At 41.3% G+C, this 26,446-nt stretch overlaps 1 protein-coding gene across 4 annotated transcripts in view; it reads right to left on the bottom strand.

Moving 5' to 3' along the window:
• The window catches only part of PTPRU (protein tyrosine phosphatase receptor type U), a 161,538-nt gene that overhangs the window by 75,172 nt on the left and 59,920 nt on the right, over positions 1 to 26,446 (bottom strand). For all 4 annotated transcript variants that reach the window (XM_040337281.1, XM_040337282.1, XM_040337283.1 and 1 more), the window contains exons 2-6: positions 12,018 to 12,137; positions 9,723 to 9,994; positions 4,645 to 4,726; positions 4,081 to 4,196; positions 1,038 to 1,212 (exon numbers count right to left, since the gene is read on the bottom strand). In XM_040337281.1, coding sequence (XP_040193215.1) covers positions 1,038 to 1,212; positions 4,081 to 4,196; positions 4,645 to 4,726; positions 9,723 to 9,994; positions 12,018 to 12,137 — 765 coding nt within the window. The remainder of the gene's footprint in view (positions 1 to 1,037; positions 1,213 to 4,080; positions 4,197 to 4,644; positions 4,727 to 9,722; positions 9,995 to 12,017; positions 12,138 to 26,446) is intronic.

The raw sequence follows: 26,446 nt of genomic DNA, 5'->3' as shown, positions 1-26,446 counted from the left end.
TTTCAAGATAATTGAAATACGCTGTGTTTTTTAAAATATTTTAATGAATTTTTTTATTGTACGTATGAGGCCTTGTACACACGACCAGTTTCCTCGGCAGAATCCATCAAGAAACTTGGTGGGAGAGTTTTTCTGCAGAGGAAACTGGTCATGTGTACATTTTTCATTGAGGAAACTGGCGAGGAACTCGTCGAGCCAAAAAGAGAGCAAGTTCTCTTTTTCCTCGACGTGAATGGAGAAAATTGGCTCGTCGAGTTCCTCGACAAGCCTAACAAAAACTCGATGAGGAAAACGATGTGTTTCGCCCGCCGAGTTCCTCGGTCGTGTGTACGAGGCCTTGAATGACATCTCTTTGACACTAAAAGAAGTTACTTCGCTGAAAAAGCAACTGTAGCTAGTTGCTACTGGCAATGAAAACAAATCCTAAAGTGTATGTCGGGCCAAATCTTTTTATCATCTTGGATAGAGTAGAAAAAGCTATTTGTGTCCCATTAGGGAAATTTACCATAATTTCCCTTTTTGTAGATACAACAGTGAGTGCGAAGAAATAAAAAAAAAATCCTCTCTTAGGCAGCTGTAACTACAACAAGCTTACCCATTAAAATAGAACCCCTATATTCCTGTTCTGGTGACAAGTAACATTTTTGATTTTTCTTGTCTCAGTGACAATGGTCACCGGGACTTGTAGAGAGAGTGAATTTATCCAACAAACAGACAGCAAGAAAAATTGAAGAGGAGTTCTTAATAATCCAAAACTGAATATTAAATAACGTTTGGCATAATTTACAATTTAATACATGCATTTTCAAAAATAAGGACCCCCCTGAAAAACACCATTCCCTACAACAGAGAAAAAAAAAAAGAAGAAGAAAAACCGAGGCAAGCATATATATTTTTTTTCAAAGGCATCTCCTGACATTTAATTGCTCAGTTCCCATGCAGAGGCAGTTTGATACATGAAGCCCACTTGTTGTGTGCACTACCGTATGTTAGATACATAGCAGAATACATGCAAACCTGATCCAGACGACTCTCACCTTTCACTACGAGCTCAGCAAAGTTAGACACTCCAGCCCCATAAATGGAGCGGCTCACACAGCGGTACAGGTCCTGATCCTCACGCCCAGCTTCAAAGAGCTGGAAGGAGGCCAGCAGTCGCCAGTGGCTGGTATGCTGGATTATCCCTGATGAGATAATTCCTCCATTTTGCCTCTATAAATCAAACAATAAATGCAGCCACTTAAAAACAAGTTTAGGGTGAAACTCCAATTTTGCAGAAAAAACAAACAAATCCCTACAGGTAAATTCTGTACTCGTTTACTGCAAATTCGTACAATCTTGCCCTCTTATTTTTTAGATATGTCATTCCAGTGTTCTTGATAAATGGGAGTGCTAAGTGAGAAATTCTGCCAACTACGATCAAATAATTAGCCTTAGTATTGCAATAAGAAACACTACAACTACCCCCCTACCCCCATGTTCCTTTAGATGTATAGCTCCTTGTGCTTTGTTAAAAATTAAAGCAACACTTCAGGAGAACAGCTAAAAAACACTGATGAAATAAATATATGGAAGTCATTTAACCTGCTAAAAAAAATTATATTGCTATTTATACTGTTCTGAGATTTACACAGCTGTGCCACACATCATAGCCTGGCAAACAAGATTTTTCTTTGCAAGCAGTTAAAGCGGAACTACACAGCATCTGAGCATTACAAGCAAAAAAATGCTATTTAATACATTTTTCATATTTAAAGCAAACTCATCCATTTATGTCTCCACGCTTTTTTTTTTTTTTCTTTTTCCCCATCTTGTGTAAGGGCAGATGATGATTCATGTAGCATTTACTTCTGAGAATCCATCTGCCCTTAGCCCAGGCCTTCAGGCAGGAGGAAGAGTGTTCTTTGTCGAAAACCCCTTCCTCCCCTCTTGAAGACTCCTGGGATGTATGCTATCATTTGCATAGGCCTGAAAAACCAGGAAGAAACTGAAGAAATTTAAAATAAAAAGTTTAAAACAAGAAAATATTATATACTTTCCTATCTATTTACTAATGCTAGCAGGATATAGATTAAAAATAGTAAACATTAATTGGAAGTTCCGCTTTAAGTAACGCTTACAGGTCTTATTGCTCCCCAGCCTGTGACTGGGCAGAGAAAGGAGAATCGGCAAACTGAGTAGCACAATGTCTCTGTGATCCCTCTTCCTATTAGCATGTCTCTTGTTAGCATATGATCACTGCAGTACAACCGATTGTCTATTTGTGCTGCTTCTCATTTTCCCTGTGCTGAAAATATATCCACTTTATCTGTCTACTCTAGAGGAGTGGTCATCAACCCTGTCCTCAGGGCCCACTAACAGGCCAGGTTTGCAAGATAACTGAAATACATTACAGGTGATATAATTTGGTGATCAGTGATTGCTTTAGTCTAGACTGCATCTCCCCAAGGTAATACATAAAACCTGGCCTGTTAGTCGGCCCTGAGGACAGAGTTGATGACCACTGGTCTAGAGTTTTGTTTTAAACTATTAAAGTAGACCTAACTTAGGATCTAGGGGGCACAAGGGGGACCACAAGTTGCCTGCACTTCAGCAGGTTATTTTACCATAGGACATTACTTGGAATGTCTCTAATCTGACCTTAAACTATGCACAGACTTTGAGAAGTCTTTAGCCCAGGGGTAGGCAACCTGGGGCCCTCCAGCTGTTGTGGAACTACATTTCCCATGAGATTGAGAACATTCCCCATTGAGAACGTCTGTTAATGACGAAACGTCGTCTGGGAAGGCGCACACTGACGTCACCGCGTTCCATCTGAAGGAGGAAGGGCTCCTATTGCCGGCCGGCATACATACACGCTTTTAATCATGAGATGTTTGTAAGTACATGTCTTATGCATTTTTATTAAATATTTTGTACGGTATCACGCTATGGTCTGTTTTTATTTATATACCGAGGTTATGTTCAATCATCGATGTGGTGCAATTTGAGATCTACTCCCTGGATCCCTCCCCAGTCTGATGCTAATCTGATGTGGAGCCCATTGAATAGAATCTGTCTACATGCCTAATGTTTGGGTGGTTCTGGTAAGCGGCTTTCAGTTTGGTGGTGGTGTGTTCACACTGAAGTTTTGCTGACACATGGTGGTGCTGCTATGAACTTTTTATTGGACTGAATGTGCTTTTATTCATATTATCTATTATGATTGCTTTTTACCAGCCTGATATCTGGTTTCCTACTTGGCGCAGTTTACTTTTATATTATACATTTCCCATGAGGCATTGCAAAGCTGGCAGTTACAATTACTCCCATAGGCATGATGGGACTTGTAGTTCTGCAACAGCTGGAGGGCCACAGGTTGCCTACCCCTGCTTTAGCTCATTAGATGATGCAAATTTGGAAACTTCCGTCTATATAAGTACTGAAACACATAGATATATTTCAATTTTTTGCCAATTTTTTAAGAATTTATAGCCGCCTTGCAGATTGAAACAGGAAAGTCATTTTTAACAGCATTCATTTACACAAAGGCTTGTGTAGCAATTATACGTTCCATCAATTTCAATAGAAGTGTAGTTCCTTTAAAGAGCCTCAGATTTGTGACTGAATTAGACTAATGTCTGCCACAAACAATTCACCGCGTACATATTGCAACAATGTCCTAATTACATTACTTTTTGAATGAATAGGAATATTTGGTTTATGAATGAAATAAGTGCTGAACGCTTCTGTACAGAGTCAACTCATCTCCCGGGAGAAATCTAGTCACTAATTACACCAAGTTACACTATCAGTACGCACTATCATTTGTTCAAGTTGTCGTCATAGAAACCTTATACCGCCTTTATCTCCAGTACTTTGTGTTCATCTGCATCACACAGAAAAGTCTAACTTGCAAGTGAATAAGCACAATAAAGTAGTCATGCTGAGAAATTGTGTCACTGATACAATACTCTGCCCATCCTCTAAGCATATGCCAATCTGAGCATAGCACTCTCTAAGGTGGTTCCACACATCCCTATTGAGATACCTGTCCTTACCATACTATATTCATCCCAGACTTCACGAGACAGAAAATACCTGCAATAAGAAGGTCTCTCCTTCATTCGCCCTGCCAGCAGCAGGACACAGGAATGTGGCATTCTGCCCAGCGTTCACTTCCACCTCACCCAGGCGAGAGAAGTGTGGGGCCTGGGCTGCAAACAAAGGGAGAGGAGATGATCAAAAGCATGGAAATTGCTACAACAGCTGCTTATTCAATAAGGAATACAAAGGGCAGTGTCCATGTGCAAAGTGCCATAACCCATAGCAAGCAATCAAACCTGACTACGGAAAACTGAATGCAAAAAACAAAAAACAAAGACGCTGTGTACAGATAAAATGGTAAACTACATTTTTCTATTCTGACATTTTAGCTTTTATTCTGCAATACAGAAGCAGCCTAGCATTTTAAAGCTTGTTTTTTTTTTTATATTTTTCACCAAAAGGGATCAATTTCACAATGCATTTGCTTTCTCTACCAGTGTACTACAGAAAGCTGAAAACTGATTGGCTTCCAAGGGTTATTGCACTTTGCTCCTTATATTTTCCATTGGTACTGCTTTGCTGAAAAGGTTGGAATGCGTGTCGGTAATAGATACTCACCACAGGGGTAACTTAGCAGTAGAATATCATCCAATGCAATGAATCCTTGGGGAGTTCCAGACACCTCTGCTTCAAACAATACCTAAGATAAAAGAAAAAAAATGACACGAATACAGTAGGGAAAAAACAGGGTATAGAATGACTAGGACTTGTGCTATAACCATCCAATTAAGACTGAATCCAAACTTTTACACTTAAGAGACCCTGTCACGCAATAAAGCCGTGTCAGCAAAAGCACGTTCCTGTAAATTAGAGACCGGTTATTTATCGACAAATCATGGAGTGTTAATCTCCATGGTCCCCAAGAGCTCTCACTAGTTCCTCCTACTGACCTTGATGTTATTAACCCCCCTAAACTTCGATTTAGGTAAGCAGGAGGAAATAGCGGGAGCACCAGGGGACAATCTTTAGGGTACCACTTCTCTGCAATAGAACAGAGCTTAACACTGTGAGTGGTAGAGAAGGTACGTTTCACGTTTTTTTATAAAGTGATTGTAAACGTTCACATAAAAAAAAATGGTCTTTTAGTCACAGAAAACTAGGTAGAAATGAGGTATAACAGCTAAAGTAAATCATAAAATGGACCATGTATAGTGAGTAATAGGCAATGAAAACATTAATTGCCTATTGTAAGAGAACAGTAACCCATAACAACCATCCGTCATCTGATGTGGCTGCATCAAACTGAAATGGTATCTGTAATGGTTGTCATTGATTACTGTACCTTTTCTATGGCTCTTTAAAAATGTGTATTTTTACATACAGTGGGCCAGATTCACATACATTTAGATAGGCGCAGCGTATCAGAGATACGCTACGCCGCTGTATCTTACCTGGCTTTAAGTCGAATCCAGGAAGATTTCACGCTGTAAGTTACGGCAGCGTAGTGTATTTCTGGCGGCGGAATTCAAATCGGCGATTAGGGGGCGTGATTCATTTAAATGAAGCGTGTCCCCGCGCCGATTGAACTGCGCATGCTCCGTTTTGAAATTTCCCGCCGTGCTTTGCGCGAAATGACGTCGCAACAACGTCATTTTTTTAACTTAGACGTGACTTATGTCCATCCCTATTCACGGACGACTTACGCAAAAATAAAAAAAATTCAAATTTCGACGCGGGAACGACGGCCATACTTTAACATGGCAAGTCTATCTATACGCCGCAAAATAGCAGCTTTAACTATACGCCGGAAAAAGCCGGCTAGAGACGACGTAAGAGAATGCGACGGCCGCACGTACGTTCGTGGATCGTCGAAAAAAGCTCATTTGCATACCCGACGCGGAAAACGACGCAAACTCCACCCAGCGGACCCCGAAGTATTGCATCTACGATCCGAAGGCTTACGAAGCCGTACGCCTGTCGGATCGAACCCAGATGCAGTCGTATCTTGGTTTGAGGATTCAAACTAAAGATACGACGCGGGTAATTTGAAAGTACGCCGGCGTATCAGTAGATACGCCGGTGTACTCTCGCTCTGGATCTGGCCCAGTATGTGCTTTCTTTATTATTGTCTGAACTAAAAAAGAAAAAGAAAAATGTCAGGTAACTATGAAATATTGCATCAATATTGTGTAGTCATTTATGCAGCCAGAAGATGGCACTCCAGTCTCCCTTTCACATCACTGACATGATCACATTTCAGCTTTGCTTAAAGTGGAGGTTCACCCTCAAAAAAATTTCTGACATCACATGGAGTCGAGCCATCCTACCGACAGAATGCCGGTGTTTTTTTTTTTTCTCAGCACATACCTCGTTATCACGATTTTCACCCCCCGGCAATCCCGCGGAACTGGGCGTTCCCAAGCACTGCCTTCCGAACGGCGCATACTGCACGTCACAGGTTGCCGAAAAAACCCAAATGTCGGTGCGGCTCTAAACGGCGCCTGCGCAACCGACGTTCGGGTTCTGGCAGCAACCTGTGACGCGCAGTATGCGCCGTTCGAAAGCCTGTCAATCACAGGCAGTGCTTGGGAACGCCCAGTCCCACGGGATTGCCGGGGGGTGAAAATCGTGATAACGAGGTATGTGCTGATAAAAAAAAAAAAAACACTGGCATTCTGTCGGTAGGATGGCTCGACTCCATGTGATGTCAGAATTTTTTTTGAGGGTGAACCTCCACTTTAAGAAACCCCTGGTTTACAGAATTCCAATGAGTCATCAGAGCTGTGCCTCATCTTTTATTTGCAGGCTAATTTGGAGGTTTTCATCCAACATTTTAATCTTTAGTCGTTCTGGAATTGTTTGGGCTGTTGGGACTTTGTGCCCCTAGGTAGGAGACATGACCCTTAATCCCTCTACTAAACGTTACACTATGTACTCCAGAGGGTGTATACTCTACACACCTCTTGGATGAACTTATGTATACATTGTTGATATTATTGTAATTTCTGTGTTTTTAACTTATAGATTGTCTCCTGACGAAGCGATATCAATCGCGAAACTAGTAGAGACTCGAGATTGTCCATAACGTGACCCCAATTCCTCACCTGAAACTCCCCCCTCTTCGAGGGATTGCACGCCTGGTGATCAGTTTGCCGTCACGTCTTGTGTATTGTTTTATCAATATATGTTCTGTTTTTAATTCTTGTTTTTTTATACTATGTCAATACATTTTGTTAAACGTATTTCAATGATAGCTCGATTCTGAGTGTATCTACTTTACCAAGTACCGCTATAGTCCTCCCAGCCCACCTTTACTGTTGGTGCTTCAGGGTTTACGGGGGTTCCCTGAACCCTTCATTTATTCTCAACATTTTAATCTGTAAACCAAGCTGAGCTGCTGTGTTGTCTCTTTATATAACCCACAATACTCCTGGAACCCTTTATGAAGAATCAAATGTTTATTTGTAAAACCAAAATGATATAGATTGTAAAAGCATGTATAAATCATCATGAGACAGTAAACAATCTTTTTTGCTTTAATAGTTACTTATAGAGATGATACCTCCAGGTACAAAAAATCCACATGCACAGTGCCAGGACAAAGTCACTCAGTGCCCATGCGTCTCGTGTCCCTTTTGCTTCACCCACCCCTTGTCTGGCCCTGTACAAGCATATTCTGTTCATTATACCTATTAGCTTTAAAAGGAAAAATCAGAGATGCAAAAATATTGTTTGCCCAGGAGATTATGGGCAAAACATCCCACTTTAAATATTCTGCTTACAGCCTGCCTACACTTTTTAGGAAATCTTCCTTAGTGTTCAACAATAAGGACCAAATACAACAATCCATTTATTTATATCCAATCTGGCAGGCCCTGACACTGAATAGATGTTGGTAAAAGAAAAGCTTTAAAGACAGAACATTCAAGATGTCTCAATCTAAAGACTGCTCACCCATGTCTAGGTTGCCCAATGCTGACCATATATGTTAAAAAAAACTTTGCTCAATGAAAAGATAGATTTGGTGATCTTTTTCCACCAGTGTCAATTGTTTTTTCAATTTTAGCAGTTATTCACTGATCAAAATTATCGTTTAATGCAAATGACTTCCAAAGGTTTGATTTTGCCTTTAAAATGATAGCTACGTTTAAAATTCAGAGTGTTACAAGTATATTATGCAGAAGTCTGTTGAGATAACAACATTAATAGCCAAAACCTGACCTGTTACAAAAAAAGTGCCATAATACTGAAAGAGCATTATTAACTATGTAGCTGATAAGTGACAGTTCATATTTCTGTTTTCAGCAGAACAAAAGGCAGCCATTGAACAACGTACTTTAACGGTTAGTAAAATAAGCACTATAAAAGCTGAATCACATCTGTGAAGACACAATGGAGTGAAGAGAAAAATCTCTCTTCATTCAAAAAACAATATATCACCCTTGAAGACACTACATAGCACATCCAGGAATTGCACTTGAGAGGACCAGAGGCTTCCTGCACTTTAAAAAGATAATGTGAGAATTGGTGAGCACTTATTTGAAAGGGGGTAAATAGGGGTGCCTACTCTACTAAATCTGTATTATTGCAGTTTGTGACTTAAAACAGAGTAGTTAATTATACATGCAGACAATCCATCCATTTATTTTTTAGTATAGAATGATTAGACCCTCTGTCAGGTTCTTATGCAACTGCACACCCTGAAACACATGGTTTCATTAGGACAGGGTGGTGACATAGGCACCCCCCTTAAAATGTCAACACCTTCTAATAGTAGCTATAATTATTACTCATTTTTCATAAATCTGTAACACAAGGAAAACAATCTGTATTTTCAGCCACGTGGTTGTACTCGTCAAACCTCATTGGGCTCAGCTAAAATTAACTGTCCACTTTTTTGAGAAAAAGGATCTTTAACCTGTGTGTTAGCTTTGTGAATTAGGCTACTTTCACACTGAGGCACTTTGCAGGTGCTATAGTGCTAAAAATGGCAAAGTGCCCTGAAAGAGCCTATTCTCTCACTCCAGTGTGAAAGCCTAAGGGCTTTCCACTGCAAAGGCACTTTGTGGGCAGTTTTAACCCTTTTTTGGCCGCTAGCTGGAGTTAAAAACGCCCCACTAGCGGCCGAATAGCGCCGCAAAAATGATAGTAAAGCGCAGCTAAAAATAACCTCCCACACCCCAGTGTGAAAGTAGTCTAAAGTCTTTGGTCAGTTATACAAAACCATATTACAATATTTATGCTAAACTGTTATCAATTCTGATTTCTACAGATAAGGTTTTATACAGTTTTTTATTCTTGTAACTAAGTGCAAAGGTTATACAGTATAGTGATATGGAAACCTTTTGTAGAAGTAGCATGTTTTATTTAGCCGTATTCATCCCTCTATGGCTCTTACTTTTTTTCTCTTGATAGCAGACCTGTCCACACAACTTACTGGTCTCCCCATAGTAAACACAGATACTACTCAGCTTTTGAAGTGACAACAGAAAGATGGCAGGTTTTGTTTAGGGCCAGGGGGCCTCTAACTATTTTACTATAGAGGCACTAAAGGTAAAATTCCTACCCATAACTTAAGAGAGCGATGTTTTAAGATTATTAGCTGTGATTGAATAGCTTCTAATCAATGCTGTCACATTATAATCACAGCTTATGCCTTCAAAAACTGCATTAGCTAATCAGTACATTACAATTACCTGGTATTCGCTGGGCCAGAAAGTGCTCACGGCAAGCTCTGAATGTTGCCACTGCTTTCCACGTGGCCCTGAAACTTCCCAAACAGCTGTGCCTAGGGGACCTCCATTCACTCGTACATAGGCTCGCAATGAGCCAGGACCCCTGGCGTCTCTGCTGTGAAGAATATAGCTGAACTGTAGGCAGTGGGTGTCATTTTCACTTAGAGGTTGAAAGAGAAGCTGAGCCCGCTTCCCCGTAGCATGTTCAGACGAGTTAACCAGGAGGTAAGAACCTGTATAGGGAAACCACATCAATAAGAAAAGAATAATTACAATGCAAAGCACAGGGATAACACAGTCAGGATAATGACATGAAGTTAATGGATGACCTGTTAAGGATCATGAAATAAAGTATATTAATGAGACAGTTAGAATGACATTTCGTCTGGGAATTTTATGCAAGAGTAAAACCAAAAAATCAGTACAACAATAATAAAAGCACACAAAACAGCAAAATAAAAAAGACAGACAGACATGAGGGAATATATACAAAGGTAGAATGCAAAGCCAAATTGATATTTTTTAAGAAGATAATATTAAACTATCCCTCAGGCTTTATGTCTGTGCCTTGTTTGGGTGATTCCCCTCCACCTACTGATCTAAAGACACAACAGGATGTGATGGGATAATATACTTTTCCCCTACTTTTCCCCTATTCCTGCTCCAATTATAACCATAACATTTTGGATTTCCCATTGTTCCTGTTTCAGGTGACCATGATCACCAAGACAAATACATAGGTTTATTCTCACCAAATGGCAACACAGACAACAATGAAACAAGACAGAGGGCCAGATTCTCAGCAGAGTTACGACGGTGTATCTCAGGAAACACCGTCGTATCTCTGTTTTTTGGCCCGGGTATCTATGCGAGTGATTCCTAGAATCATTTTCGCATAGATACGGCCAAGATCCGACAGGTGTAAGTGACTTACACTGTCGGATCTTAAATGTAATTCGCCGCGGGCCGCTAGGTGGCGTTTACGTTCAGGTCTCATTTTTTTATGCAAATGAGCCTGATACGCCGATTCCCGAATGAATTCGTGTCGCGTAGCCGTCGCTTACGTCGTTTGCGTAAGCGTAAGGTTACCCCTGCTATGTGAGGGGTAACCTTACGCCAGTCCACCGTATGCCATGTTAAGTATGGCATCGGGTCCGCGTCGTCTTTTCCCGTCGGGTACGTCGTTTTCCTAAGTCGTTCTTGAATACGACTTTTAAGCCCGGCACATGCGCAGTTCGATCGGCACGGGGGTGCGCTTAATTTAAATACAAGCCGCCCCCTTTGAATTACACGGGGATATGCCGGGCCTTTTACACTATGCCGCCGCAAACTACGGAGCAAGTGCTTGAGGAATACGGCACTTGCTCCAGTAAGTTGCGGCGGCGTAGTGTAAATGGCTTAAGCTACGCACGCCACAAAAGTATGAGAATCTGGCCCAGAGGTCTTAAGTAAATTTAAAACCAAAAATAAAAACACTGGCTCTAGACATATGCTAAAATGCCTACAAACTGCAAAGTAATATACTCTTAACTTTCCTGGAGTTTATTTCAGTTATTTTAGTGCTGGTGTGTGCTATACATGAATAACACAACCTGGAGGTAGCACCATCACCCTCATTGGTAAGTTCCCTCTTCTCCACCCTTTCTTTTTTTAAATATTCTTTATTTATACCCAAAGGAGGACAAATAGTACATTACATACCGTCAAATGCATACATACATAATTCGTTTCTTGTCAGCTCACAATTTTGGTAAAGTGTTCACATTTCACTACTTATACCTTTCCAATATATGCATATTTAACTTTCTAAACTCACATATTCACTTCCAAATCCTCTCTACCCACTATTATCCTTATCTTCATATCCTAAACTACAAGATATAACCCATTCCTCCCTTTTATTTTATATTTTACTAAATATCCACTGATAAAAGAGGAGGGGGTGGGCTTCGCAGTGCGTCATCAAGAGGCCTGGTGACTGAACCCGGAAGAACCTGCGGGCCTCGTGATGACGTAATATAAGAAGATGGCTATTTTAAGTCATTAGTCTCAATGGGTCATCAAGACCCACAAGGAGCTACTTGTTTTTCTATATTACGTAACTGTAGCCTTGTTACCCCTTTTTTTTACTTTACTGTGTTGTTACTCTTGTGTTTACATTTAAAACTCATAAATAAACACCTTTCAAAAAAATAAAAATATAAGAAGATGGCAGCACAGGACCAACAGACATGCATTAGCTACTTGGCTGCTCACCTTGGGGTAAATCAGTGTTCCCATGAGGTTCCTGTACTCTGTACCAATCAAAATCATCTTCTGTGCCTTGTGTCACCTCACAGGGACCAATGTCGCTATGAGTTTCAAAGGTACAGCCAGCTGTAGAAGGAAGCAAAAAAAATCATAAATACAGGCATAGAGATATACTATACTTTTAATGGTGTTAGACATCAGGAAAATGTACTCTATTTACTAAGCCAGAACATCCCAAATTAACATTTTAATAATAGGGGCAGACAGAGAAGTTAGAGGACCTGTCGCATTAATACAACAACCTGAGGAGGCAAAAATGAATGTCGTTTTCAAACACCACAAACAAATAACCTGCTGGCACTTTTAAAGTCAGGTCAGGTCATGTTGAAGTCAGTTTGAGTGTACAAAGCTTCAGCATTAAACAATAAAAGCAACAATCAGCGCACACATAATCCAGTTAAACTAAAAATATTGCAAGCTGAACACAAAAAAGGTAATCATGACCTCAAATGTAGCAAATGAAAAAAATATGTAAGTGCAGTGCAATGAAAGTCCATATAAAAGTAGCTGAAGATGACACCCAGTGATACAGCGAAAACTCTTCAAACGAAAGTGATGTAACCTCCACCAACAAGAGAAATGCTTCCTTACCAGATGGGATGGACCATTTGCGTTAACAACTGGTCAAAACAGCTTGGTCTCACCATAGGGGAGAAGACGCGGATGGATCCAGCAGAGTGGTAAGTAATCTGATCAGATGGGATGGGCCATTGACATTACCAACTGGTCAAAACAGCTTGGTCTCAGCATATGAGAGAAGATGCGGATGGATCCAGCAGAGTGGTAAGTAATCCGATCAGATATGAAAAAACAACAGAAAACACGATCTCTGTGTAGACTGTGTTTTATTCCAAGGGTAAAAAAGTTCACTATACAGCAAAAATCCTGGACTGGACAATAGGCACAGGGAAATCCACTGGAGGACTACCGTCTGGTATAGCGAATGGGATTAAAACCATAAAAAAGCATGGCATGTAGCCGTGGTGTACAGCCGCAAACGGCAATGGAAAGGACAAAGGTGACGTCACAAAGCTCCTCCCCCGTACGCACGTTACTTCCTATTGGACTTCGTCGTTACCCTTGGAATAAAACACAAACAGTCTACACAGAGATCGTGTTTTCTGTTGTTTTTTCATATCTGATCGGATTACTTACCACTCTGCTGGATCCATCCGCATCTTCTCTCCTATGCTGAGACCAAGCTGTTTTGACCAGTTGGTAATGCTAATGGCCCATCCCATCTGATCGGATTACTTACCACTCTGCTGGATCCATCCGCGTCTTCTCTCCTATGGTGAGACCAAGCTGTTTCGACCAGTTGTTAACGCAAATGGTCTATCCCATCTGGTAAGGAAGCATTTCTCTTGTTGGTGGAGGTTACATCACTTTCGTTTGAAGAGTTTTCGCTGAATCACTGGGTGTCATCTTCAGTCACTTTTATATGGACTTTCATTGCGCTGCACTTACATATTTTTGTCAAAGCTTTAGCATTCACTGGCCTAAATTGCCGGTGTGAATATAGCCTTATTGACACAATACAGGAGGAAGTAGCAGCAAAAAAGGGAATAAATCAAAACTGGAACACCCAAAATCTGGAGCAGCAGTGCCTGGAATAGTTGCAGCCACCAGCGACCTGTCATTATAGTGAACGAGGCCGGTGGCCACTCTTAGCCACTGAAAGCCGCAAGAGGAATCTCTGAGCCTAAATCGCTGCAGGAGGAAGTAGCAACATAGAAGGGAATTTATCAAAACTAGAGCAACCAAAATCTGGAGTAGCTGTACCTGGCAACCAATCAAGCGATTACCTGCGTTGATCTCTCTGGGATGCACACAACGTACACAGGTGAGTCGGTGACCTGTCATTATAGCTAATGGGCTGGCAGCCACACCTAACAGCTCAGAGCCACAGCAGTAATCTCCGATTCCTGCTCCTACAATTCGCACTGGCCTAAATTTACGGTATGAATTAAGCCTTATGGACCCACTCGCTTATACTTTGCTTTGCTTACCAATAATCACATGGTGAATTGGCTACAATATAAAGTACATGTCTTAGACATACCACAGAAACAGCAGTTGCCAAAACCAATGTGGTTTATGTTAGATTATGTCCTACCCCTCTTTTCCCTTACTCCTAGCCTTTTTTTGTGTTTTCCTCCAAACATTTTTCCCCACATACGTCAAACAAAATCAGCAACATGATGTCAAAACTCAGTAATTAAACCAATACTGGAAATTTGTTATCTGTTAGCCGGAAAACAGTTTATTTACATTGTGTATTAGCAAATAAACATACGAAGTGGGCATAAGTATTAAGAATAAGTATCACCGTGTGGGAGAGCTACTTTGTCTTCATAGCATTACTATTGATAATCTGGCCACAATCAACATATGGGTGAGAAAGGTTTGGGTGCCATGTGGCAAGTAGTCGATTCCAACTCCCAGGAACAGCAAGGGCAGGATCGGGAGTGGAGGCAAAAAAAGTTATTAAGACTATGAACTGAAATACCTTGTTCATTTTCCACAACTCCACCATATTTTAATGATCCAAATACGGCCATTCTCTATGGCACAGTAGGGAGTAGAGGGAGGAGATTGTGGACAGCCTATACAAGCCTTTACAAGTTCCAATTTTGACTGTACAATCTCCGTTAGATCCAAACAGACTGACTAATTGGATACAGATTGATTGGCAATTAAGTAGCTCCTAATATTACATAGTTTTGTTAAAGTTTGTATGCTGAGCTTAAAGCAGAACTGTGGTGATCTGAGCCAGAAGTTCAGCCCCCCCTCCATCCACGCAGCCTTCTGGAATCACAGGTCCCAGAAGACTACAGACCATTCACAAAGCGCAGCACGACTCGCACATACACAGTAGGAAACTGTCTGCGAAGCTGCAAGGCTTCACTGCCTGTTTCCCTTACTTACGATGCTGACGCCTGGACCCAAAGCCAATTGAAGGATTCGTTTGGGTGACAACATCACTGGATCCCTCGACAAGTGTCCTTTTATTAAAAGTCAGCAGCTACAGTATTTGTAGAGCAGCTGCCTTACTGCATTGTGAACACAGGAGGTCAGCCACCAGGTACGGGTTTTATCAGAGAATTCTTCACATTTTCTCAATGAATACAATCGCTTTGCATTTAGTGAAAAAATGCAAGGAGATAACAGGACTCAGAGGCTGGTGGAGATCACTGTAGTAGCAGTGTATGCTACAGTGGTTTCCAGTTTTAATAAGGATCCCACAGTTCTGATTTCTACATAATTAAATTGTTCCAAGCTGGACCAATGAAACTATGTAAAAATATCTATACCTGGAATTCTACTTTAACAGCTTCTGGACCGCCCACAGCATATATACTGCAGCAGTATACTGCAGCAGGGCGGCCCGGCTGCGCAAAATCACGTACCTGTACATGATAACTGGTGCCGCGACCTGCCGATCTTTCAGTGTAGAGACAGAGCAGCAATGTAAACAAGGCAAACTGCTAATCAGGGAGCAAAAGAGAGATCTTGTGTTTCAGCTAAGCTGAAACACGGATCTCTTTTTCTCCAGTGTATCCATCCCCCACACAGTTAGTAAGAACCTCCCAGGGACACACTTAAACCCTTGATCACCCCTGGTGTTAACCCCTTCCCTGCCAGTGTAATTTATACTGTGACAGTGCATTTTTTTAGTACTGATCACAGTATTGGTGTCACTGGTCCCCAAAAATTGTCACTTAGTGTCCAATTTGTCCGCCGCAATGTCACAGTCACGCTAAAAATCCCTGCCATTACTAGTAAATAAAATATATAAAATAAATAAAAATGCCATAAATCTATCCCATAGTTTGTAGACGCAATATCTTTTGCGCAAATCAATCAATATAAGATTATTGGGATTTTTTTTACCAAAAATATGTAGCAGAATACATATTGTCCTAAACTGATAAAGAAATTTGATTCTTTACACTTTTTTTATTGAGAATGTTTTATAGCAGAAAGTAGAAAATGTTGTTATTTATTCAAAATTATTGGTCTTTTTTTGTTTATAGCGCAAAAAAAAAAATGCAGAGGTGACCAAATACCACCAAAAGAAAGCTCTATTTGTGGGAAAAAAAGACATCCATTTTATTTGAATACAGCATTGCAATTGTCAGTTAAAGTGACGTGGTGCCATATCGCAAAACATGGCCTGGTCAGAAAGTGGGTAAAACCTTCCGGAGCTGAAGTGGTTAAGCTGCATTTGCATTCCAACTAATCTCTGCTACAAACTGATAGGATGGATAAGTAAGGTCGTGTGAGGACACTAAATTTGTGTCCCAGCCCAGGAACATTTGTACCTATAAAAAATGTTTTTGTGTGAATGCTGAATGCCGACCTTCCCCAAAATTACAAAGTTTGTCACATTTTCCACAAGCTGTATTTAAATAACTCATTCCCCAGAACAAAGGTAGTTTGTAGGTCACCGATTTCTGAAAACTCTTTTTTATGTATATTGGCTACCTCACTCTTGGGTTGTCTCCAGCTTCTCTTTTCATGCCTGGCAGAAGTACACAATGCTTATGCAGATAACAACACTCAGAATATTTATGTAAGCTGGGTTACAGGCACGGACCTTGCATAACCATGCTTTCCACACCAAGTCTGTCTTACAACCTTCCTAGTTTGCATGAAAGATTTCTACCAACACCAGAACCAAAATTAAGGGGTCTGGTTCATAGGAGGCATAGGTAGGCTTTATTCATGTTCCCTACATTCCTTCACTAGCTCAACAAAAAACATATATGCCAAGGTATGGGAGAATGCATACAGAAAAGGAAGAAAGGGCGCTCTGGTGGAGGTGGATGGCTGGTCAGGGGAGGTGATAGTTGGATGGCACTTCAGGAAGCACTTTGGGTTAGGAGAAGCAACGAAGAAGCTGCTCATGCTCCGAAATGCGTTACTACCCACCACCTCTCGCTGACACCATTGGCCTTGTGCGTTCTAGTGTGGAACCCGGAACACAGGCCGCCTCACTGCCTCCTCCCTCCTGCACGCATGGAAGTAATCTGACAACTGCTGGAGGGCGTTACTTGGCTCTACATTCGCGGACAGAGGAAAGATTCACTTACCAGAGGAGGACTCCATGTTACATGCTTTTAACTATCTACGATCCTGTAAGTGCTTTTAACCCCTTGAGCACTTGATTAAATCTTTTAATATTGCACTTAGAGGCACCTTTCTTCCTTTTTTTATGTGAGAATGCATGACGGTCATCTGCCTACCCATAAAGCGACAAAGCTTGCTTGTGTGGCCAAATACTAGGGCCCAATGCTGTCACATGGGGCTGGTTGGAAGTTGAAGATTCCTATGCAGATGTCAAGTTTCAGAAAGTAGTAGCTTGTCAGGAACATCTGATGGATTAATGCAGTTGCAAACACAGGAAAGAAGAAATGCCTGCTTATGTTACCTTCTAGAAAGCAAACCTGATCCTGTCCCTTGTATGGGCAAGGAACAAATTTGCTTTAAAATAAACTAGACTTTTCCCAGACAAGACTGGAGTCCAAATGTTAGCTTTTGCTGGGCATGGAATGGTCACAGTGTCTGTCAAGCTTTTAATGCACGGGTGCCCAACCTTTTGCAGCGTGAGGGCCACTTAATCGACTTGGTAACTGGTTGCGGGCCACAATCAGCGAAGCGGTTGGATAGCATGGAGAGTGGACACGGACACAGCCTGATCGCATTGGAGGTAGAAAACAAGTCGGTTTACATCTGCCAGTCTCTAAAGGTGAATGGAGGGTCCAATTGGTCAGACTGACCACGTGAAAGGGGCCCGTGGCTGCTTTCACATTGATGCGCTGCGGTTTACCTGCACCGCAGTGTACCTTTGGCTTTTCTGCACTTTGCAATAGACTTCTATTATATTCTAGGAAATAAGTGGGGGATGGGTGCGCTATGAATTAATATTTATATAATAAAGACTGTGCAAATATATAAATATGTGAAACACCTGTGAATAATGATAACTCTAACATTAAAGTCCATGTGCACTTGATTGAATGTGAAATCAAGCCCAGATACCCATAGTAATGAACTTGGTAAGAACTGGGCTCAAGTGAATTAGTCCAGTGATGGTGAACGAAAACAAAAAAGAAAAACGTCCCAAAGAAGATCCTCAGAGGAAAAAAACTGAAGAAAATAGTGCTTCCAATGTATTCCACCTTCACCATATGACCAAACACCCGAAGTGGATAAGTGAAATGGCTCCTTACCAGATGGATATGTCCCTTAGTTTGATATCAAACAAGGAGACATATATAGCTTAAAACAGGATCACTTTGTAGAGTCTGCTGTATCCTAGCAAGGATGTGAATACCAGTCTTGGACGTCCCAATATATAACATGAAAGACAGAATGGTGCCAATATAGTGTAGTAGGTTTATTAAAATTAAAAAGGCTTAACATAAAAGGAGCCAAATGGCCGCCTACCATAAGGAGTGCCTGTGACCCGGCACTGAGGCTGTATCGCGTAGGGTTGGTGTGTCACAATGTATACCACGAGTGTATACCGCTGTTTCGACCTCTCATCGGTGGAGCGTGCGTTCCACCTCGGCAATGTGGAACGCATTGCTGGGGGGACGTTTACTGTTTCCACCAACACCAATCAATACAAGGGGAGTTTTCAATACAAATAAAGACACAGTGGCATTTAATAACTCTTACCACGGACGTAAGGACAAATGTTTTAGACCCGGTTCACACAGGGGCGGCACGACTTTGGGGGCGACTCGGCAAGGCGATCTCAAGAGGACTTCAGAGGCGACTTGCAAAATGACTTCTGTATTGAAGTCAATGCAAGTCGCCACCAAAGTCGTACAAGAAGCTTTTTCTAAGTCGGAGCCAGGGCCGGCCCTACCATGGGACCCGATGGTACCATTGTACCAGGCAGCACTTTCAGGGGGGCAGCAAATTTCCTGCCCGCACGCCATCCCATTCCGCCAGCTCCACTCTCCATTCCACTGTGGGGCTAATTGCCGCCCGACCGCTCCTCCCGTTCCGCTCTCCGCTCCACTGTGGGGTTAATTGCATGAATAGAGCCATAACAGGTCCTTTTTATACTCCTATATATATGTCCGGAGCCATGATAGGTCCACTTTAGTTATCATGATATAAAATAATGGATGTGGGGGCATTTTGGTGAACGTAATTTTTTTTTGGGGGGGGGCAGCATTTAATTCTTGGTACCAGGCAGCACAATGTCTTGGGCCAGCACTGGTCAGAGCGACTTGAGTCTCTCCTATTAGAACGGTTCCATTGTACAGAGTGGAGCACGACTTGTCAGTCGCCTGACAAGTCCCCCCTGTGTGAACCGGCTCTGTTACTAACCACAGTCTGGCCCTCAAACAGTCTGATGTAAGTGAACTATCTTTTGGTTTAAAGGTTTGGAGACCTCTGTATTAGCCTATACATCGACTGTTTGAACTGTAATTGGGCTTTAGGATTAAACGTCTCCTACACTAAAGGCATTACGCAATAATATGTGACTGCAAGCCAAAGCGATAGCTTTACAATAATGATCTAAGAAATGAATAGGTGTAACGGTTTCCTACTTATATTAACAGGAAGCATATAGCTCTCCCAATGTAATAACAAACTTGACGACTCTGAGCTCAGAACAATAACACCAGAGGGGGCTGCTGGACAGAACAGCTTGTGCTATGATCAAAAAAGCAAAAGTAATAAGAGAGAAAAAAGGAAGGATGGGAGTAGACAGTTTCCTGTAGTTGGAAACGGTGTCTCTGTATTCTCCAGGGTCATCTGGCAATTATAAACAAAATCTAAATGTTTAAGCTAACTAAATAAACCAGAGCTTTAAGTGTCCAATATTGGTCATAATTACAAGTGCCTCTCCCATGGGTCTTTTTTATTCATCATTTGAAATAATTTTTCATCTTTCTACTAGGTAACCATGTCTGTAGCTTACATTGCTGGAAAGGATTAAAAGATTACAGGAAAAGGCTCCAATACACACTAGAATCTTAAATACATTTTAAAACACTTCTACAAAGTAAAGTATTTGGCACACACAGGGCTTACAAATAAAAACATCCATTCACGTATTTGCTGCACTGTATCAAAGGATTATAAAGCATGCTTTGAGCCAAGCTTTCCCAAACTGTGGTACAAGTGCTCCCAGGAGTATCTCTGGTTTATTCAAAGGGTACTACAATTAAATTTAATTCAACGTACTTTATGACATCAGTCTACAATTACACTCAGTACTTAGTAAAGGCAGAGACGGTAGGGGTTTCTTTTGAAGCAGGTCACTGATTTAAGAAAATGCTGTTAAACAAACAATTGCAATCTTTCATTTTTGGACTCTAGTAATCTGCGCAACGGTTATAGTCATTTTTTTATAAGGGCCCATAAGAACTCCATGCCTATGTAGAAAAAACATAATAGCGACTCTGGAAAGGGTCCTTTTGACCTCCATATACGCACACTTAAGCTCCCACACAGTTTCTAGCTTTTTCACAATTGGCATCACTACCCAGCCCTTTCAGTTACAGAGGTTAAGTGACCTATATCCTTGAGATTTTGTCCAGACCTAGAAGCCAATCACCAGGCCCAAGCATTTTCGCATGACATCACTACTCCTTGTCCACACAGCTGATCCAAGTGGCAGCTGCATAGGAGCAAGGAGCACAGGCAATATGATGGACATTTATTCATGCAGTGCCGTTTATAAACGGCACTGCATAAATAACCTTCAGGTGGTCAGTAAGTCCATTAATTGCTGTGATCTGAGTTGTCACCTGATGCCTCACATCACAGGCACGTTGTACAGAGCTGATCCAAGCAGCTCTGTACCTTGTAAGCAATGTGATGACCAATAACAGTGGTCCCAAATGTAAACAGTACTATTGTTTACGTTTCAGAGTCCACCCCTTCTTCTCACAACAACTGATAGATCACTCATTAGTTGTAGATCACAGGCAGCAGCAAATTTAGACCCCTTTCACACTGGGTCAGTTTGCCTGCGCTATAACACTAAAAATAGCGCCTGCAAACCGACCTGAAACAGCCGCTGCTGTCTCTCCAGTGTGAAAGCTCCGAGGGCTTTCACACTGGAACGGTGCGCTAGCAGGACAGTAAAATAAGTCCTGCTACCAGCATGTTTGGAGCGGTGAAGGAGCTGTGTATATAAAATGTGATTATAAAATGTCACCAAAAGGAATCTCCAACTTTTGAAAAAAAAATGATCTAAAACTCATTTGGGTACAGTGTTGCATGTCTAAGTAATTGTCAAAGTATCACAGCATTGAAAACTTATTTTTTTTTAACTGATATGGTTAAAGTAAATCTAAAGCCAATATTTTTTATAGCGTAGGGAAGGTTTAAAAGCCCCTCATTGGGAGGATTATGTCTAACTTTCTGCTCTGAAGACACAACATGAAGTGAATGGACATATTTCTAAAGTGAGGGGAAACCTTCTCTTAGGCCTCGTACACACGACCGAGTTTCTTGGCAAAAACCAGCAAGAAACTTGCTGGGAGATATTTTTTTACCGAGGAAACCGGTCGTGTGTACATTTTCGTCGAGGAAACTGTCGAGAAACTCGACGAGCCAAAAAGAGAGCATGTTCTCTATTTCCTTGACGGGAATGGAGAAAATTGGCTTGTCGAGTTTCTCGACGGCTTCACAAGGAACTCGACGGGCAAAACGATGTCTTTCGCCTGTCGAGTTCCTCGGTCGTGTGTACGAGGCTTTAGGCCTTGTTTACACTTGCGGTTGAGAGTGTGGTAAAAAACGGTGGTTAAGCTGTCATTTCACCAACCTCCCCTAAGCTGAAAAGGTAGTCAGTCGTGTGAGAGTATACGCATGCCATGGCCCCCCCCATCACATTCCACAGAAAGTATCACCCACTCCATGTAGTCCGTTCAAGTTGGTATGGTTATGCTGTGTGCATTGCACATGATTGCAGCATAGTGCTGCAGACTTTTAGGGGTTAAAATTCCTGTAGAGGAGGTCACCCCGTTATCTTCCTCAATACCCAGAACATTTCTAGCATTAATTTCAGATCAACCATGTAAAGGATACAAATCATACGACCACAGGGGGGCTATGGTTACAGTAACACTGGAGCTCTGAAGAATGGACATTCAGGTAAAAGTCAATTTTGGATTACAGTGTTCAGCACTGCTATCCAAGCCCCTGATAGCAAAATGAGGGGGTATTAATCAACTTGCAACAAAAGCTATAAACTGCTATTTCAGCTTACAATGCACCAGAAATGGGAAACCCTATTTAATCTGATAGTAGAGCTGGCTAGGCCATCACTAGATGAAAAGATGAGGGAAAACATCTAAGGGATCCTGACGTGATTGGAAAGAAGCCAACCTTTTTTAGACAAAAGGTACATCTCCGTCATATTCTCCATCATTTCATGAAAAAACAAACAGAGCATCAATACTTACAAAAGACATGTTTTCGCATTTATCTGCAGACACTTTTTTTAAAATGTTGTGCTGCCCATACCAAGAAAGAAAACAAAAACACACATTTTCTTTATGCCTGTGTCTGCAGCAATTTTTGTCTTAAAAATGTAAAAAATATATATATATAATGGGTTTTGGTAAATTCCATTTCTAATTTTGAATTTAAAGCTTAAAAAAGGTATTTAATAAGGGGTTTCAATCTTATTTTTTTTTTTTTTCAAAGAAATATTTAGAATATTGTATTATCCGTGACATACAAAGTCACGTGCTTTGTGCTGATTATGTTTAAATAAAATAAAAATAAAACTTTTGCTATAATACCAAAATTAAAATGGAAGAGAACGGCGACTAGAAATGTTGCCTCCTCCAAAAATGTTTTTTATAAAAACAAAATAAAATAAAAAAAAATGTTGCATCCTCCTTCTCCTACCTTTGCCACGTAATAATAGAGATCAGTGGGAATATCTCTTTATAGATCGAGGGGTGAAGCTCTGGCTCTGAAGCAATCAGTTACTTCAGGGAGGGGGGGACCCCGACAACAGATGGGCAATGGGAGTTGGCGGGTGACACCATGCCTCCAGGGAAGCCGCTGTTTCTCAATTAGGTGACCACACCAATATCACTGCCTGATTTAACCCTGTAAATACCACACTACCTAGCCACAATCACATGCATTGCACGTGACTGTGTCACTGGTCCCGTTAGGAGACTGTAACGCCTGCTAAATGCGACATGCTGTTTAGTTTTTGCCACAAAGCACAGCACCATGTCATGTGTACAGCCCTAAGCAGCCGAATGTCAGTGTTCAGGTGGGTGGTGGCCATGGCCCAGCCACCTCCTGGCCACTCATGTGAATGAGACCTTATAGTTAGCCTTTACTTTCGATTTAAAGTACAACCAGGGCCGCCATCAGGAATTATGGGGCCCCTTTCACATCTTCAGGCATGGGCCCCTGGAGCAGAGAACCGGGGGGGGGGGTGCTGCCGCCTGAAATTGAGAAGTGGGGGGGGGCTGCCCAGAATTGAGAAGCGGGGGGGGGGCCCCTTTACAAAAAAAAGAAGAAATAAAGAAAAATGTATATAAAAAAGGGGGGTAGACCTGGGGACCTCTAAAAAATATAAAAAATATATATTTAAATGTATTTATTTTTAAAAAGGGGGGTTGCCATCTGGGGACCTCTGGCCCTTAAATAAATATATATTTTTTTTAATGAAAATAAATTACAAAAAAAGGGGGGTTGCCATCCGGGACCTCTGGGCCCTTTAATAAAATAAAAAAAAAAGAAACCTCTGTGCCCTTTAATAAAAAAAATATATATATAAAAAAAAAAAAAAAAAACATTTATAAAAAAAAAAAAAAAAAAGGGCGGTTACCATCTGGGACCCTGGGGACCTCCGGACCCCTTACAGGTGTACTGCCTGTACCCCCCTGATGGCGGCCCAGAGTACAACTAAAGGCAAAACTTTTTTTATCATTTGGGATGGAGTGGAGAGGGATTAGTATAGGTTTGATATCCGTGTCTCCATTAGGGAGATTTACCCTCTCCATTTGTCCTTTTTACCATTATCATTGAAAGTGAAATTAAAAGAAAATGCCAAATTTTGAGTTGTCCCCAGCAAAGTAATAAAGGGGAATTGTTCAATGGGGACACTAGTTCTGGCGATGTGACTTACTTACTGGATATTTATATTCTCTTTCTGCCCAGGCCAATTTTCAGCTTTCAGCGCTGTCACACTTTGAATGACAATTGAGCGGTCATACAACCCTGTACCCATATGAACTTTTTTTCACACAAATAGAGCTTTCTTTTGGTGGCATTTAATCACCACTGGGTTTTTTTTATTCTTTGCTAAACAAAAAAAGACCAAAAATGAACAAATTCGATTTTGTTATAAAATTTTGCAAATGGGTAATTTTTCTCCTTCACTGATGGGCACTGATAGGTGTCACTGATGGTCACTGATAGGTGGCAAGGAGAGGTGGCACTGATAGACGGCACTGATAGGCAGAACTGATAAGTGACACTGATGATGAGGCAGTGATGGGCACGGATAGGTGGCACTGGTGGGCACTGATTAGCAGTACTGATGGGCACTGATAGATGGTACTGGTAGGCACTGATTAGCAGCATTGGCGGGCACCAAGGGGGACCAATGTCGCTCCAACAGTAGCGTTAGTGGCTTTCTTTTCTTCTTCACACTGACAGCATGAGGGGGGAAAAATCCGACAACCGGCTTCTGCTGTCATTGGCTGACAGCTGATCACGTGGTAAAGGGCCCGCTGTTATTGGCCCTTTACCCTGATCAGTAATCAACCAAGTCCCAAGACAGTGCGAGAATGGGAGGACCTCCATGTAAGCCCTCCCAGCATTTTAAGCCCGCACTGTAGCTGTCTTTCGGCTATAGCGTGGTTAATTTGCAGTGATTTTCTCTCACTACCTGTTTTGGGACATGAAATTGAAGTAAATCTCCCTAATGGGACACAGATGGCAACAAAAAACTGGGTTTATACCCATGCAAAATGAAAAAAAAAAGCTTTGCCTATAGTTTTACTGAGTTTTCCCCTCAGGACAGAGTGATTCTCACATGCCTGGAGCTGGAGTTCTACGTTTCCAACTTTACTATCACAACTTTGTTTTATTTTAGCACCTTTTTTCTTTAGCAACACCACCCACTAGCTGCAAGTGCTAAACATATTTAGTACTAAATAACACATACCTAATACTACAGATTGGTTATAAGAGAAATATAAAGTTTTTTGTAACTAATTATGTTTATGCAAAACTGTACAATATGTGAGACCTAAGGCGATTGTGGGGGGGGGGGGGGAAAGAATAATTTTTTTTAAAGTATTTCTAAAGCCTTGTTTTTTGTTTGTTTTTTCAAATAATAACTACACCATACTTACCTATCCTGTGCAATGGTTTTGCACAGAGCAGCCCCTACCCCCCCACTTCTTGGGTCCCCCTTGCCGAGTGCCCCCAGAGCAAGCAGCTTGCTCGTTCATGCTCGCTCCTAAGCTGCCTCTGTGTGGCTCAGTCCCGCTCCCTCCTCACTAGCAGTGATTAACAGCAGCGAGAGCCAATGGCTCCCACAGCTAATCAGAATAGAAGAGGCCCAGAAGAGTCTCAGCTCTCGTGCAAGTCGCTGGATCAGGATCGGGCTCAGGCAAGTACTAGGGGGGCTTCATGCATAAAACACATGAAGGTAAAAAAATCTTCAGCCTTTAGAACCATTTTAAGTTCAAAAGAAGTACTGTCCCCAAAAAAAAAGACCGTTGAGACCTATGTTCTAATGTGTTCACAATGCCATTGCAGAATATTGTAAACAACTGTAATCATCTAGCAAAGCTGATACTGTGAACTAAAATATTAACTCTAAAAAGCATTTTTGGACAGTATCTTGTTAAATCATTATTGCAAATATGGTAAATGTTTTTTATAAATTGTACAAAAAGAAGTGTACTTCTTGGTGCTAACTTAGTAGACTTGGGTTACACCACTAGTTTATCTGCTATAAAGGAACAAAAGAGAGGGCAAATTTCATCAACAGGGTTTTCTATTTCACTCTCATACTTACAATGCTAAATTTGTTCAAATGGCTGAGTATCAGGTACTTGATCAAACAAACTTCTAAACGTCCTGTAAAACCAGATTTACATATTTACACTACAATCATGTGTGCAAATCAAAGTACCATACTAATGGCACCCCAATGGACCTGCATTTTAGTGAACCAAAATAAACAGATATTAACATATCTGCATTGTGGTAGGCTGAAAAAAAAGCAGGTCAAAAGTGATATATCAGCAGCTTATTCGAAATAAAATAAGCTGCCTTAACATAACATACAGTAAATGAACGATATAACAAATGATAACGTACACCGCAAATATCTGAATGCGGCCCAAAAC

This window comes from Rana temporaria, chromosome 2 (assembly GCF_905171775.1).
Source record: "Rana temporaria chromosome 2, aRanTem1.1, whole genome shotgun sequence".
NCBI lineage: Eukaryota > Metazoa > Chordata > Amphibia > Anura > Ranidae > Rana > Rana temporaria.
This window is presented reverse-complemented; position numbering and strand designations above follow the sequence as displayed.